The 16,424-nt window shown below is 50.2% G+C and overlaps 1 protein-coding gene across 1 annotated transcript in view; it reads left to right on the top strand.

The window, feature by feature from the left end:
* The window catches only part of LOC126575189 (LIM/homeobox protein Lhx1), a 36,262-nt gene extending 24,191 nt beyond the window's left edge, over positions 1–12,071 (top strand). Inside the window, exons 5-6 of the mRNA XM_050235757.1 lie at positions 8,649–8,913; positions 9,033–12,071. Of these exons, the coding sequence (XP_050091714.1) occupies positions 8,649–8,913; positions 9,033–9,433 (666 nt within the window). The 3' untranslated portion in view covers positions 9,434–12,071. The remainder of the gene's footprint in view (positions 1–8,648; positions 8,914–9,032) is intronic.
* The last annotated feature ends 4,353 nt before the right edge of the window (positions 12,072–16,424 follow it).

Raw genomic sequence — 16,424 nt, 5'->3', positions numbered from 1 at the left:
GCTGCTTCTTCTTACAGACGCTGGCAAGCAGGCAGCAGTTGGCCGGCGGACAGGATTTGCACGGAAGGATATAATTATATAGAAGTTGCAGTTGGTACCGGCAGTCACCAGCGCGACGGCAGCGCAATGGCGACCTGGCCGTGTGGCCCTGTTTTTCGCAATCGGATCGCACAGATCCCCGCTGCGGTGGCCCCTCAGGTGGTGTGGTGTGGGGTCATCTGCTGTGCCAGCACGCTAGCCAGCAGCTCGTGGGATGTGGTCTGTGTTTACATCATAATCGCGATGCTGGCCCGCAATGGCGAATTGGAAGACGAAGACGAAGAGCCATTTTTCATTCAGCGTCATCCAGCGCTTCGATCGAGTCAGGCTGAACCTGATGTTGAGGTTGTTGATGCTGATGTGATGCGAATGGCGAAACGTGGGCTAGATGGTGCTGGTGGTGGTGCTGCTGTTGTTTTCATTCGCCAGGTAGCTCTGATGTTCGATCCGGCCGATAGTATCGATTCGTTCAACGAAATAGAAGTCGAATTTAGTGGAAGTTAACCTCGAGAGCGTGTCATCAGGTCGTGGGTTCGATTAGGAATGGAATAGCTAATGGCACAGAATGTGTACGGTTGGATTTATTGAGCAGCTTTTTGCTTCGTGAGGATTTGCTGAAAAACATTTTCTAATTTTATTTTTATTTTTTACAATCTTATTTATTTTTTACTTTTTTCAATGAATGCTGATGCTTTTAGGAATATTATGTTAAAATTTCGGATGCATTAGATGGATGGGCATCTCGCTACTTTGAAGCGCGTTTCCCGAAAGCAATGTTTTCAAAGTTCAAAACCTTCACTTTTTCAACTTTAAAAATCTGCCGAAAATCGGAAAATTAGAAATTCAACAGAAACTCCACGGAGCTACCTGGATAAACTTATAATCTTTAAAAAGAATATTGATTTGTATTTTTCTGATCACCCATCACGCAGCTATGAGTCGTAGAAATGAGCTGTTTCTGTTACGAATCAAAAGACTTGCCCTTTTAAAGCGACGAACCCGGTTTGATCTGTGATCCGTCATCATCTTCTTTTCCGAGGACACGCCATCCTAAATATTGTGCCATGCTTGAAGTTTTAAACAAATCTTCCTCAAAATAGAACCATATATTATTGAAAAGGTGTAGTTTAATATAACATCCACTTGAAAAGATTAAATTGTACGGTTTCTTCACAAAAAATCGTCAAAAATTTGCCTGTTTTTTGCTTCAATTACCCTTAGTCCGCCTTTAAGTGCATGAATATTTCAACTGCTATAGTGTTTGTATGATTTGTGTATTCCTTGCGCTTTGGCAAAATATTATAAACTATGGAAATACTTTCCTAGCTCTATTTTGTTGAGTAAAGACGAATAGCTCTCTGAAAGTAAACATTATCTTGTAATAAATTCCACATTTTCTATTGAAGGGCAAATGTTTCCGTCTAGACCTCGCCAAAATGCCATATACTGAATAATGCAATAAATAAACCAGGTACGGAAACAATCCAATACAAATAGTTTCTAAATTAATGCTCCTAGACCAGCAATTCAGGATTGGAATCGCGATGTGAATGATGGCTGAAATGGACACTGGCTAACGGAATGTTTAATCCCTTATCCACCATTGAATTCAATTATTTCTAAATAACGTATGACGCGATTCGCTCCTCCATTTCCATTCCATTACTGCGCCAGTGCGTTATCTATGGCGTGTGTTATGGCCTCATGCCCAACCTTGTTAGTCACCGGCCCCGGCGAGGTACCTTTCGCACGTTAAACATTCACCCAGCACAATGTATCATTTGGCCAGTTTGTAACTATTTAGCAACCGGCCACCAGCATTCCACCATCAACATCAATCCCGCCCAACTGACCAACACATGCCCGCAAACAGAAAAAAAAACCCTGGAGGAAATCCCCATAAAGTTCCGCACCGACCCGCACGGTCCATCGCCGCACCACCGGGCGGTGACGGCGGCTTGTTTCGTGGCAAGATTTGTTGTCATAAATTTTGACATCCCAAACCGTCCAGCAGCAGCAGCAGGCGCAGTCCGATCCCCGGGTTTGACCCCGCGGGCGCTGATACGGTTGAATTCTGTATCCTGATGGTCGCTGGGTGGCTGACTGGAGAGATGGAACAAAAAAGATTAAACGCCAAACTCGAAACGAAACTCGTGCACAGCCCTCTCGTGGTTCGGCCCAGCACATCGTCGATCTATGATGCTGCGCGGATAGAGGGGCCTTACCGTCGACCTCGGTCGCGGTCGCCGCGGTTCATAGTTAACATGGCTGACAGGTGTGCGTTCGCTAGCCAGGAACGGGGAGATGGTGGTTTGTCCGGCTGATAGATGACCGGCTAGTGCTCGCACCCCTTACATGACTTTCCAGGTCCCAGAGACCACACGAGGACGCTCGGGGAAATGGACATTCCCTTTCGACAGCAGTGATAGCGAGTTATGTAGCGGCTGTTAGGCGTGCCCGACGTGCACATGTCACGGTTTCATCTTCACGCCTCACGCTCTCTTTTGCTCTCTATCTTTCTCTCTACAAGTGACTTTTTTTTTGTTGACCGCGAACAGGCCAGAGACTGAGGGCCTTAGTAGCGTTTGTGGGGAAGGAAGTGAACTGTGAAATTGAAAGTAGGAATTGAGGGGGGGAGAGAGAGAGGATGCATGCACACACAGAGTGTACTTGCTTTCCATTCTCCGCTCCGCACATCTCGTGATGTCCCGTGGTGTGGCCAGTGACAGTGCCCGGGGGCTTCAGGGATCGAAAATCGCCAACGGCATCGCCCGTGCCGTGCTGATGGACTGCTGGAGATGGAGTCGGTGGGGTGGTGGTGACCAGCGGCTACCGCGACTCCGGGAGACGGCGAACGAGGAAGTCGACGAGGGAGCGACTCATAATTTATTGATCGTTATTATAGGCTGTCAAAATAATGTGAGTTTTACACTTGTCCCCTTCTCTCGCGCTCTCTCGTGCACCCTTTCATTCGCTTGCATCCAACGGAACGATACGAGAGGCGATGCTGCATCCAGAAATTGACCGAAAGCAGGAGGTCGGTGCCGGAGTTTTGCGAACGCCATTCGGTCCATGTTCCCAGTGCTGCTGCTGCAGCTCTTCCAGGAAGAGCAGCAGCATGGGCGAGAGCGAGTTCAGGGATACGCGAAGGGTGGGGAAAGGGCTTTAAATCATCATTAGACATGCAAAAAGCCATCGCCTAGCGTCCTAGCGCTCAATCCTTCTCAATCAATGACGGTGATGAAGGTTGGGACCTCTTCGGGAGGTCGGGAGTGCTGTATAAAAAATATGTCAAGGTTTTTCTGCAGCAACTCTTAACCGCCTAAGGACCTAAGGGATGCCCGGGGCTGAGATTTGCAGGCCCACGAGCTTGGTTTCACTAGTGAAACCTCTTTGGTTTGCTCATTTTGGTCTCGTTAAAAGCTCCCTCGACTAATGAGGGCGCGCATTGGACCGTTTAAGACAGCAGGCGTTACGAACTGTTGCGATAGGGGTTGGTAAGGTGAACGATCTAGGGTTTTGCAAGACCCTAGCCATGCTCTGACCTGGAAGAGGTCAAAGGGATGGAGTCGAACGGAGCTGGTGCTGCTGTAGCGAAGCTTGACGATTGAATCGAATCGATCTGCTTTGGAAGGAAAGTGAAGAAGCGTTGGAGAGTTTGTGGAAATGGGCACGTAACTGATTCCCCGTTTGCGCTTTGGAATTCGTTGTGCAAGAGTTTCCAATGTATTAGCATTTGGAGATGTATTTTGTGCTACTACAGTTAACGATCGAACTTCAATCGGTTTTAGGTTTTTGACTTCAAGACCACTTCTAGCGTTAGTTGCATTGAAAAAGCAAATTGAAAAAGATCGACACTAAACCCTTACATATTTTTTAAATTGCAGACCTAAACGGACTGCTAATTGCGGTTTACTGTGCTTTAGTTAGTGCTTCGCAATCGTCTTGACAGAAATTCGACAAAGAACTGTTTGTTTTTGGATTAATTTCGTGTCAGTCTGTTCGTCCTGGATGTTTTGTATTCTTCCAGCATTTAATCTTGGAAGTCGCATTGCGTGATTGTAATTCCGTTGAGAAAAATAAACAAATTATTCATCACTAATGATAATGCATACATTCGGACGAGTGTAAATCATCGTCTTCACCTAAATCAAAATTGCAAACCATGGCTGCCGTGCCACCAATTAGCCCGCAAAGTGATGCGCAAACGTTTTGCTCAAACAAATCAATTCGAACGATCGAAATTAACCGCAATCATCATCACTGCCGCTGCTAGGCAAAAGGTGTATCTCAACGCATGCTGATGGTGGCAATAAGCGCCATTAATACCCCTAATCAAACCAGCCCAGCACCCGGTGTCGAGGATTGTAAAAAGTTAAAGGCAAATCGTAAACCGGCGCACTAACGCCCAAGCCAATTGGGGGGGGGGATAATATCGCTACGCATTACCATACGAAACCGGTGCCGGTGCTCGATCATAAAACACTCGCTTGCCAGCTAGCTAGTGCCACGCGCAGTAATTAGGCTGCACCGGAGACTGCACCGCACGGAAATGGCAGACTAATTGAGCATTAAAAGGGGGGAAGTATTGCCTCGTACCTCACTTCCTTCCTCAAAAAAAAAAAAACCACTCCCTCCAAGAAAAAGGTGTGTTTTTGTTGTGACTGTGAAGGCATTGTGACGATGACGACGCTCCCACGACGATCTTATCATTCGCATCGCACCCCAGAACTCGCTGGGAACTTTGGGTCCCGGGTCCGCAACTTCGACTCCAGTGTGCCCAGCAGGAGTTCTCTTGCTCCTTCTTCGATGTCGGTCACCAAACAGATCGCTGGAGAGCGCTGTCCGGCGTGTATGTGTGTGTCAGGCGGGCGCTGAAGGCCAACAGTCCAACGTGAGGTCGGTCGGTCGGCTGGCGGAACGGAACGGAACGATCGAACACATCGATCTCCGCAGTGCGGAACGGATTCTCGGTCGGAGCCCGGTCGGTTGAGTTGGGCTTTTCGCAAACTCACGCTCGCTTCCCTCCTCAAACGGTGGCCGGCGGACGCCGAAAACACGGACAGACCGTCTCTGCCGCGTGCGCGCGGGGGGGCTCCACAGCATCATTGCTCAACCTTTGGCCCGGAGGTTACGCGGGCCTCGCAACGCCTCGAAAAAACCATTGAAAGCCAGCTCGCCAGCCAGCATGCGCGAGCGGCGGAACCAAATGGCCCCTTTTTCCATTCACGGACAAGAGGACGGCGACGACGACCATCACCGGACGGACCACCTCCGGTGCGACGGCTCTGGAGGATGCGCGATGCAATGCGATGCTGGCTCACCGGCTGGCTCACCGGCTGGCTGGCTGGCTGGCCGCCCGAGGTGAACGGTGACGGACTATAAAAACCGCTCCACTAGACAACATGATGACGGGCTGGATTCTCGACTGTTCCACGACCACGAACTCGCCCGTCCGTGGCTCGCATCCCGCGGGATGAATTGTTTCTTTTCTTTACGATCGGAACGATCGGATCGCTTGGTGGCCAGTGGTGTCAGAGGGTAGTCATGCGCAGCATGTACCATGTTTTGGCCACCAGTTGTGTGTTACGGATGCTCCCTGCGGTTGTTTCGCACCTCGGGAACGGGGAACCTCTTGCCGCCGATCGGCCATCAAGGGCGCACGGCGACGATCAACGATCGCGATCGACATCTACAACGTCTGTTTCGTGGCCGGGGGCTTCTGGTGAGCTGACGCGCGCGCAAAACGGATGGGCCTGCCTTACGGGTGCCTCCTAGTGCTCCGTTTCAGTGTGTTTGTACAGACTGCATTTTGAGACGAGAATTTTGCTAAACGATCGACGAAACTGGCGTCGTCTTCGGTGATGTTGGGCCATAAATCCATAAATCCATACGCTGAGCCATACGCTGTTCCCTCCTCGGGTTAGCTTGCCAATTAGTCATAATTTGTCGTTCGGGAGGGATTCGGGAATTCCGGTTCACCGGTTTTGGGGCGCCGCTCTAGCTGGGACGCTGCTGAGCCGGGGGTTTGTTGATGATCAATATGTTTTATTCATCCAGAGGAGCCACTCGAAACGAGCGAATACCTTGTTTTTTGGCGAAAGACTTTTCTCTCAAAAAATAAAAAGAAAATAAAAAAGCGGTTGCACCACTGTAGAGGCCTCTCTCTCTCTCTCTCGCTGTTCGAGGTCGAACGATCGTAAATAATAAGAAACCGGGAGGGAACCGGGATGCTTTTGCACGCCGCAAACACGCTCATCAAGCAAGTTCTTCGGCGAACGACGATGACGACGACGAGGACGATGGCGCGATCATCCACAACCGGAGGTGATGAGACGAGAAGCGCCTAGACGGTTGCGGTTGAGCCCAGCAGCAGCAGCAGCAGCAGCAGCAGGAGCAGCCACCACCGACGGAGCGCTAGAATGTTCAATTTCACCCCGGGTGGTTCGTTTGGCCGCCGACAATCGCGAGCGCGAGCGCGCGCGCGCCAACTCCACGGCAGCAGCAGCACCACCAACTGGGGTCTGGGAACTGTGCGGTTCTGCTTCAAATGCCGCCCTCGGTCGGTTCTTGGCCGCGCGACATAAAAATCTGTCGTTAAAAGACCGCGCTCCATCGACAGAACTCTTCGATTCCTTCATCATTTCATTGATTTTATTCACGCAAGCAGAGGAAGAGAGAGTCAGCGAGAGAGAGAGATGCTGCGGCGGCTCATTATGACACGCGGTAGAAGATGATGATGATGATGATGATGATCGTTAGGGAGGAAGGCGGTGACAGTGGCGACGACGACCGATTTCGTTTCGGATGTCCGTTCGTTCGTCTGTTCGTCTGCGGGCGGCATCTTCTTAACACCGGTCCATATCGAGCGGAAAGGCCGGCCGGTTCCACCTGACCGTCGGTTGATCGCCGGTCGATCGCGGCCGCGAAACATTTTCCATATTTTTATTGACTCTTTGAAGATTTTTATTGATCGGTCAGTTATGGACATTTAGTACTCGTTCTCTTCGCTCTCTCTCTCTTCGCTCTCTCTCTCTCTCTCTCTGTGGTTCCGTTGTGTTGTGTAGCGCGCGAGCCCGGTCACGGTACAAAGTGGCCCCCGATGCTGCTGCTGCCGCCGCCGCCAAGAATGTTTATGTCACCCCCGGTGCGGTGATCGTAAAAAATTAGTTCCACTCGCTGGAGCTGGAACTGAATTCGGAGACCAAAGGAAGCGATGGCATTGGGGAGAAGATGTGTTGTCCCGCGGTGTGCTCTGTCGTTACAGTGTTGTTATGTAAATTTTATTCTCTGCTTGACAGCGGCCACAGCGGCACAAACGGAGCGCTCACCATCGGTCGCTAATCCTGGCGGTCCGCGCGGTTCCTCGTTCGACTGTTATACGGTGGATTATCGGCGACGCTAACGTTGTGCTAACGTTTCCGTTTGTGCGGTGTTTCGGGGGACCCACGGTTTCGGGGTTGAATCACGTTGGCGGCCGGGGCCGGGTGTCCGAAATGGCGATGGAAATGTGCGAAGTGCATTTCGCACAAGGTGGACGGGCGCGGACAGTGCAATTGTGTGCAAGTCCCGGGGAGAAAGTGTCATGTGAAGTGATGTTTGAGTTTATGCGGCGGGAAGATGCACCGGTGGTGCTTTTGAAGTGAAAGGGGGCGCAGGTTTTTGCTTTCTAATTCCTTTTCGGGAGGTTTTGTTCAATTTTAACAGCACAAAATCGTCTGTGGGTAATGAAGGGCCTTTCCTGGATCATCAGGTTGAGGGCAAATGGTGAAAGGTTTGTTGTGCTTGTGACGATTGTGTTGATTGTAGGTTTGTCACTTTTGAACTTGCCAAAAAAGGGTGGCGGCTAATAAAAATCTAGCTGCTTCTGTTACGGAATGATGCTGTAAATGACTGAGATCTTTAAATAGACAAATGTAATCGGGAGGTATTGCGGAGTTATGACCTTATTCATCAAATACAGCAGCAGCCAGCAGTGACTGCCTGTGGAAATGTGTGAAATCCTTAACGTTGTAGGACATGATCGATTTATTTGCTATCCCTTATTTATTGTCGCTAATCTGATGATCAGGCACATCATGTTTAATAGTCTAATGATTAATATCCAGCGGATATCCATTAGATGGATGGAACGAGCAGTGCCTTATTTTGAGCAACATTCTTCTGGGTATACTTTTTGCGCTGGCTGTTCCCGGATTATCTCATACATCTTGGAAGATTGTATGCATTTAGTTGATGACCCTAAAGCCTTTGCTTAGGAAAAGGAGATGCCCTCAATCTTTAAAGATAAAAGACCGGATAATAGTTTTGGATATGAGCTAAAGAAGGATGATGTTGTAGATATTTTTGACGTATCCATAAAAAGAAATCCTACCGTTATCAAGGTACTTTGCTTACAAATTTGCAAGAGAATTCAGTCCAGTGGCTGAAAAAAAAAAGAGTTCAGGTTTCGTTATTCTACAAGTTTATTTGAGGTTGAAAAGTATTTTTATCGCATACCGAGGATCTAACTGTTATTCACGAAATGTACATGAAATTCAATTCCATCCAGCCTTGAATCTCCTGCTCGATATTTTATACTAATGAGTCCCTATTTTCTCCTCTCCCAGGTCTGGTTTCAGAACAAACGCTCGAAGGAGCGACGGCTGAAGCAGCTGACGAGCATGGGCCGGGGACCGTTCTTCGGCGGTGCCCGGAAGATGCGCGGCTTCCCCATGAACCTATCGCCCGGCGGTCTCGATGAGCCCGGTTTCCCGTACTTTGCGACCGACGGCAAGTTCGACTTTGGCTACGGTGGACCACCGTTCCATCCGCACGATGCACCATTCTTCGGGGGGCACCCGGGCGGAGGTCCGATGCCATTCGGTGGACCCGGTAAGTAACCGCGAGCCTCGTTTCCTCCATCAGAACCCCCACTCCCCCCCGCCCCCCCCCCCCTTTCCATTTGCCAATTTAACAGTGCGGTGTTAATGTCAGGCTTTTCACCGATGCAGGAGGACCCATGGACCACCCGGGACCGATCCCAATGGTAGGCGACTTCGTAGGCGGCGGTATGGGCGGACCGGACGGTGGCCCGGGCGGTATGATGGGTCCCGGTGGTGGCCCACCCGGATTTATGGTGGGCCAACCGAATGGACCACCGGGCCCAGGCAGTGGCCCTGGCGGCCCCGGTAGCCAGCAACAGCAGCAACAACAACAGCAGCAGCAACAGGGACCCCAGGGACCACATGGTGGCCCCGTGGACGGTGGTATGCTAGGGTCGGGAGTGAATCGACCCGGCGGCGGTGGCGGTGGTGGAGGGCCTGGTACCGGCAGTGGCAGTCCCGTCGAGTTCCTGTCGTCCGGCAACTTTGCCGAATCGCAAAACATGCAGAACGAGGGTCTGGTGTGGTAATATCGTGATGCTGTTGCTACTGTAGAGGAGAGCGAGTTGCATTAAGTTATTCCGGGGACGCGTAAATACTATTTTCACACACAAAAACACAACTAAACACAAAAAAACCATACACAGAAGATCATCGAAATTGTCACGCACTCGCACGATTTTGTTCGAAACCTCGATCGCTCGTTCGTTCGTTCGCTCGCTCGCTTCTGTTTACTCCGGAAAAGGCACGTACGCATACGGCCGCCATGACAGGGTCGCGTCCACGGAAAACGAAGCACATTAGCTTGGCCACCAAAAAACGACCGAGCCTGGCGCCATCCACCATGGTACGCACATTAAGAACAGAACTGCTGTGTGTTTATGGTTGGCTTGTGTTTTAAATGTGTTTGGTGGCGCCAAAAAACCGCTCCCTTTCCGTATGGTTGGGTGACATTTCGTCCACCCCTTTCCGTGAATCGACACGCACAGGAATGCGATCATTCTGCGATCGGGTGCGAGTGAAGAGCAAGCCCGATGACGTCAGCTGAGTAGAACGTTGAACGATCGAGTGTGCTGCTTGCGGGGCGAGAGTGAAATGAGATCACTTCTGTCGCACAGGGCAGGCACACCCTATACTAAAAAACCACTTGAATCATCGTAGTGTGCCGCGAACACAGTAAAGAGTAGGCCAGTCGACCGAGAATGTGGGATTCGACAGTTTTTTTTTTACGTTAATCTCCGTGATCCTTTCAAGCGAACCAACAAAACAAACAAACCGACACAGGAACTAAGACTAACTTATCAGTATTAACGTGCGGCAATCAAACACATCCCTCGTTCGTCGGGGATGCTGTCCTCGTACACTGCAGGTACATCCACTAATACACACAGCAGAGCAGATGCACCGACCCCCGAGATGGGCATCAGTCACCAATCACCGACGGAAAGTTAAGATGTAAGTCGTCGATGGAGATAATTTATTTTAAGTGACCACGCGTAGGGACTAATTCGCCTAACTAAGAAGGCTTGTTAATGCTGCAGTTTTTTGATGTGCTGGCGCGACGCGACGGACGACGCGATGGAAATTGTTGTTTAGTTTTCGCCGTTTTTCTTTTCTTTTCTTGTGTACTTATTTATAGGTTAGGGTTTACACCTCACTTGCCCCCCTTCTGTGTTGCCACCGTTTTCGACTGCGATTCGGCGAGTTAAAGGTGCATCCGAAGGTGTGTTTGTGTAGGTCGATAAATTATTGTTCGCAGTATGTGTGTGCGAGAGAGAGAGAGAGAGCTGCTGTTGGGTAAAGTAGTGGCAGTAGTGGTAGCGGTAGTAGCGCCTGCCCCAAAACACCGCCGAGCGACTGTTAGTAAACCTTGTACTGTACTGGGGAGTAATATATGTATTGCGCGATGCTTGCTTTTGTGTTTTGCGGCCACACACCGTACACGCTCGCGTGTAACAATTGGCAGAAAAAAAACATGTAAAGGAGAGAGTAACATGAGTTTGGTGGATCCTTAAGCAAACTGAAATCAATGTCAGAGGACCCCTGCGGGCGCAATAGCAGGCGGCGTATATGTTTTAACATGATGATCCAGGTGGATTGTGGTGGAGCGGTTGCTACTCGACTCGAGTCTCGAGTTGGCTTTAAGTTTCGTTTTAAGCTTTTTTTAAGTTTTTTTTTTCTTGCGCGTGGAAACGCAACAAAAAACCCACCAAAAAAGGTATATTTCACGCAGCAACCAACACCTATCATGTTCGTAGCTTCCATTCGTAGCTCGAGAATGGTGGAAGATTTTCATATCTTCGTTCTGATTTAGTAAAAACAAAGAGAAGTACATGCACTGTGCATTGCAAGTAGTATGAATGAGTGTAAATAGTAAATAGGAAGATGGATCCCCATGGAGTCGGCGCTGCCGTGCGCTTGTAAATATAATCCAGATTAGCGTGTTTGAAGCCCCCGGGATCGCAGAAGAAGGTGAACAGAGCAGTTGGTCCCAGCCCAACTCCATCAATGGACGCTTAATCAGAAAACAAAACAAGAGCGAAAGAGTTCCGCAAAGAGAGCGAAGCAGTGAAGACCACCCTCAGCCGCCGTTCGCCGGCCAGCCAGTTTGTGCTTAGCCAGTTGTAAAATTAACGATTTTAGTGAAGCCGAGGCCGTGCCACGGTGGTGCGGCGAGGAAGGTTTGAGGGGATCAGATTTCGAAAACATGAAACATTGAAGTGAAAAAAATAAAAGACCTGGGTGAAAAACTCGCCACGCCACCTGGCTATTAATCCAAGGAAATGGAACAAAGAAAATCACAAACTAAAGCAAAAGTCCGCCCTGGACCGCTCTGGTGAAGCGGAGCAGCTATCAAGCGGATGATATCTCCAGGAAAACAAAACAATAGCGCACAACGGAAGGAGTGTGAGGAAACGGCGTGCAGTGGGGCAAACCAAGGAGCAGGACAGGAAAACATAAAGTTGGGGCAAACGGCGAACTCGATTGTGTTATTATTTGTTAAAGGATATCGTAATGTTAGGAAGAAATCAAACAACAAAGCGATGCAAAATGGTGTGAAAGTGAAAAAGGAGGCAAAACACACGCGGGGTTCATGCAAGCAAGTGAGGAGCGGTGGAATGGCTGGAGAGGATAAAGAAAAATAGGAAAGAACCCACACAGCTACACAGAAACAGAGACCCAACACAACTGTACACAATTAAGAACGTGGGGCCGAGGGTGGAAGATAATAAAGAAAATGAGGAAAACGATTATAAAAAAAAAACAAAACAATATGTTTAATTGGTTGTTGCGCGGGTGAAAATGGGTGGGAAAATGGGAAATCCGAAAGTTGGTAAAGGAAGGTAAGGAACGATGGCGCCAAAGAGGAGGCCATGTTCGCCCCGTTCGGTGGCGATGTTTACTTTTCATTGCTCTCCGCAAAAGTTCCGGTTTCTGTTGCGCAAATGATCCCGCTTTCTTTCTTTGTTTCCATTTTTTTAAATTCCCTGTTGTTTTCCTACTTTTGAATTCTGACCATTCTGGGATCGGGTCAGTTAATTGTTTTGCTAAGTTCGTAGTAAATCGCGCGCAAATGGAGTTCATAAGCGTCTTGGATCCGGGACATTTATCTCGGGGGCATTGAGAGCTTCGAATAGGAGTTGGCGAAATGTTCACAAATAACCCAAGAAGGGAGCATAATGTTAGCATGACTCCCGCCCTTAGCATCAATTAGTATCGGTTTTTGGATGTTGATCTGAATTCGTCCTTCGTTCACTCTCTCTCTCTTCACTCTCCTTCGCTCTCGCTAATGTAACATTTGATGACATCCATTAGCGCGGTTGATACCACCACTCTACCTCCGAAAAAGGCTCTCCGGACACCATCAAAAACCACGAAAAACACATGTAAGCGTGCCGGTGAATGGCGGAAACGATTGGCACAGTGTTTGAGGATGTCCAGGCGCCACGACACACACGATCACGCACGCACCTGGAATTACCTGTGAACAAGGGAAAGGGACGAGCGTGAAGTTATGCCCTCCCTGGGGGCGCCATTGCAGGGAAAGGGTCCGGAATGTGATGATATGTTATGTCTTCATAGTTACCCACCAGCCGGTACACCAATGCATCCAAAAAAAATCCCTTTTGCATGTCAAACGATAATTAGCTTGTCCTGTTCTGTCGCCCCTTTTTTTTTTGTCCTCCACTTTTTCGCCGTTTATCCTCTTTCGTGGTCGTGGTGCGAGTGAGAAAGCGAGAGTGATATAGTTGGGTTATTTATTCAAATTAGACCCCCCCCCCTCCCTCACGAATTGGCGTGAGCCGAGTGCGTGCGACTACCCACTGACCATCGAAATTATCAATTATGAGATGTTTTCACAGTTTTGACGAGCATCGACGCGACAAGCTTGGTTTCGCTCACATCAAAGCGAAGGGACCACCGACCGGTCAGCGCAGCAAAGATGAAAAGGTGCCGAAGAAGAAGAAGAAGAAGCAGAGGGATGTGGACAATAAGTTAATAATGTTAATAATAAAAATTGGAAACTCATTGCACCAACGGGGAACATTTTTGTACGGGGGGGGGGGGGGGGGGTGTCACCGTCAAGGGTCGCAAGGGCGCGGGGGAAAACACCAAACTAAAACTAAATCAGCCGCTAATTTTTCCGCAATTTCTGGTAGAATAATCGAATCAGGAAGAGGGCCTGCCGGGACACTTGTGCCCCGGCCTAATGCTCACCAACAGGACCACGGTTCCTGTTGCATCCCCTGCGTTCCGAGCAACCCCTGCTGTGTGGCGTGCAGGCAACGGGCAGCATCCAGAAAACAGGGGGAATAAAGATGAAGCGTTTCCGCACCAAAGGCGATCCGAACCATAAACTGTGTCACCCTTCGCCCAACATTATGCGTCTGGAAGCGGTCCACCCAGAGGGTTGGTCACCGTACAACGTGAAGGGTGGAAAACAGATTTACCATTTTGCCGTGGTAAGGGGCACGGGAATCGGCATGCCATTTCCGCCGTCCGGCTGCACTGGTGCCGATAAGAAGGACTGCCGCCTGCCCGGATGGGGCAGAGTTGTGTATGTTTTTCCCCTGGTGGCCAAAATCGTTGTTTTTCCGCCCCTTTTATGAGCATCAGAAACGGCGTCGAGCGGTCCAGGACACCGGAGGTACAGTGGTGGCCGCGTTGGAAGGACTAGGAGCAGCCATTTGTTTTGTTTTGATTGTACTCCATCAATTGGCATGGCAAGGATCGACTTTAACCTAAAAGAAGACAGATTTCTTTGTCATAAAAAATGCTCCCGAATGTGGAGTCTAGTATTCTGAGATTCTGAGGTAGAGAGCGTAGGACGAACCAGCAACGGAGCAATGATTCTCCGGCTCAAGGAAGGGAGCAAGAGTTCCTCGTTCCAGGAAGCGGTAGAAGAGGTACTACAATCTAGTGCCAAAGTGAGAGCTCTGACGCAGCGCTGCACTCTGGAGTGCAGAGGGCTGATCGACTCAACCAATGAGGAGGATATACATGAGGCATCAAGTGCACATTTCCAGCTGTCGGAGAAACCGGCGATTACGATTCGTCGGTTCTTCCGGTCTGTGATGGCGGAGATCCAGCTGGCAGAGACCGACGCAGCTAAGATCATGGAGGCGGGATCGATCCGTGTTGGCTGGAGCACTTGTCCAGTGAGAGTCCGAGACAATATAACCCAGTGCTACCGCTGCTGGGGATTTGGGCATGTCTCCAGTCGGTGCGGAGGAGTGGACCGCTCAAAAAACTGCAGGAGATGCGGGGAGGAAGGGCACAGAGTGCAGGAGTGCACGAACCAGCCGCACTGCTTACTGTGCCCAACAGGGAAGGACGGACATGCTACCGGAAATTCTCGGTGTATCGCGAGAAGGATGGCCCGAAAGTGATTCAGCTGAACCTAAATCACTGCAAAGCGGCGCAGGATTTGCTTCAGCAGTCAATGCTACAATCGCCGTATGATGTAGCCATACTGTCGGAGCCACATCGCGTTCCGGAGAACGACTCGTGCTGGATCAGGGACGCAGGAAACCTGTCTGCGATCCTAGTGAGAGGGAAGTACCCCATCCAGGAGGTGACGGACACTGAGCATGAGGGGTTTGTCGTAGCCAAAATTGGTGGAGTGTTTGTGTGTTCCTGCTATGCGCCTCCACGGTGGGACAAAGGCCGGTTCGACACCATGCTCGACCAGATGGAGGAAGTGGTCGGCTCCAAACGTCCACTGGTTATTGCCGGGGACTTTAACGCCTGGTCTACTGCATGGGGCAGCAAGAGCACCAACAAACGGGGGCAATCGTTGTTGGAATCCGTCGCGAGGCTAAATCTGGTGGTAGTCAACAATGGCAAAACCAGAACCTTCAGCAAAAACGGCAGGGAATCCATCATCGACGTCACCTTCAGTAGCTCGGACCTGGCCAGTGCTATGAACTGGGAGGTAAGTGATGAATTCACCTTCAGCGACCATTTTGCGCTTACTTACAGGATGCAGAAAACAGGGCCCCAAAGAGCTCCAGCCTCCAACAAAACGCAGCCGGCGGGGTGGAAACCCGATTGGTTTAGCAAGGACCTGTTCGAGGATGCCCTGCGCAGAGAAGACAATGGAGAGTGCCTCAGCGTGGATGGGCTGACGACCGCCATGATCAAAGCGTGCGACGCAACCATGCCAAGGCGCAAAGGTGAGTCGACAGGTAGGCGACAGGAACCCTGGTGGTCTCCACAGTTGGACGCGCTTAAATGGACTTGCCGCCAGAGGCGGCGACGATTCGCGCGTAGTAGGGGAGAAGCAAGAAAGATAAAGGAGGCGGAATATAAAAAGGCTAAAACATTACTAGCGAGCCAAATCACCGCCAGCCAGAAGGAATACTTCCACCAGCTTGTCAGGGATGCGGAATCGAACCCCTGGGGCGGTGCGTACAGGCTAGCAATGGGGGGGCTTAGAGGGAACACACCACACGAAACGTGCCCGTATCGAATGCAGTCGATCGTGTCCGAACTGTTTCCGTCTCACGAACACTCTAAGTGGCCAGCAACACCATACGGTGCGCTCGAGGGCGAGGTGGTTGAGACGGTAACGGATGAGGAGCTGCAGCTCGCAGCACAGCGTCTGTCTCGGAATAAAGCTCCGGGGCCAGACGGCATCCCGAACGTCGCGTTGAGGGCCGCCCTGCAATCCAATCCTGGAATGTTCCGGAAAGCACTCCAAAAGTGCTTAGACGATTGCGTTTTCCCAGACCGGTGGAAACGGCAGAAACTTCTGCTGCTGCCAAAACCTGGTAAAAACCCAAAGGACGCTTCATCCTTTAGACCGATCTGTCTGCTTGACTCCATGGGGAAACTCTTGGAGCGCTTGATCCTGAACAGGCTGATCCCGTTCACGGAGGGACCGCATGGCCTGTGCGACAGGCAGTTCGGCTTCAGGAGGGGGAAGTCCACAGTAGATGCAATACAGTTGGTTGTTGAAACTGCGAGGAGATCGCGCAAGCAGGGATGTGGGGGCGCTAATATCTGCGCTGTTGTCAC

Source organism: Anopheles aquasalis, chromosome 3 (assembly GCF_943734665.1).
Source record: "Anopheles aquasalis chromosome 3, idAnoAquaMG_Q_19, whole genome shotgun sequence".
In the NCBI taxonomy this organism is placed as follows: domain Eukaryota; kingdom Metazoa; phylum Arthropoda; class Insecta; order Diptera; family Culicidae; genus Anopheles; species Anopheles aquasalis.
Note: the sequence above shows the minus strand (reverse complement) of the source record. Positions and strands in the feature narration are given on the sequence as shown.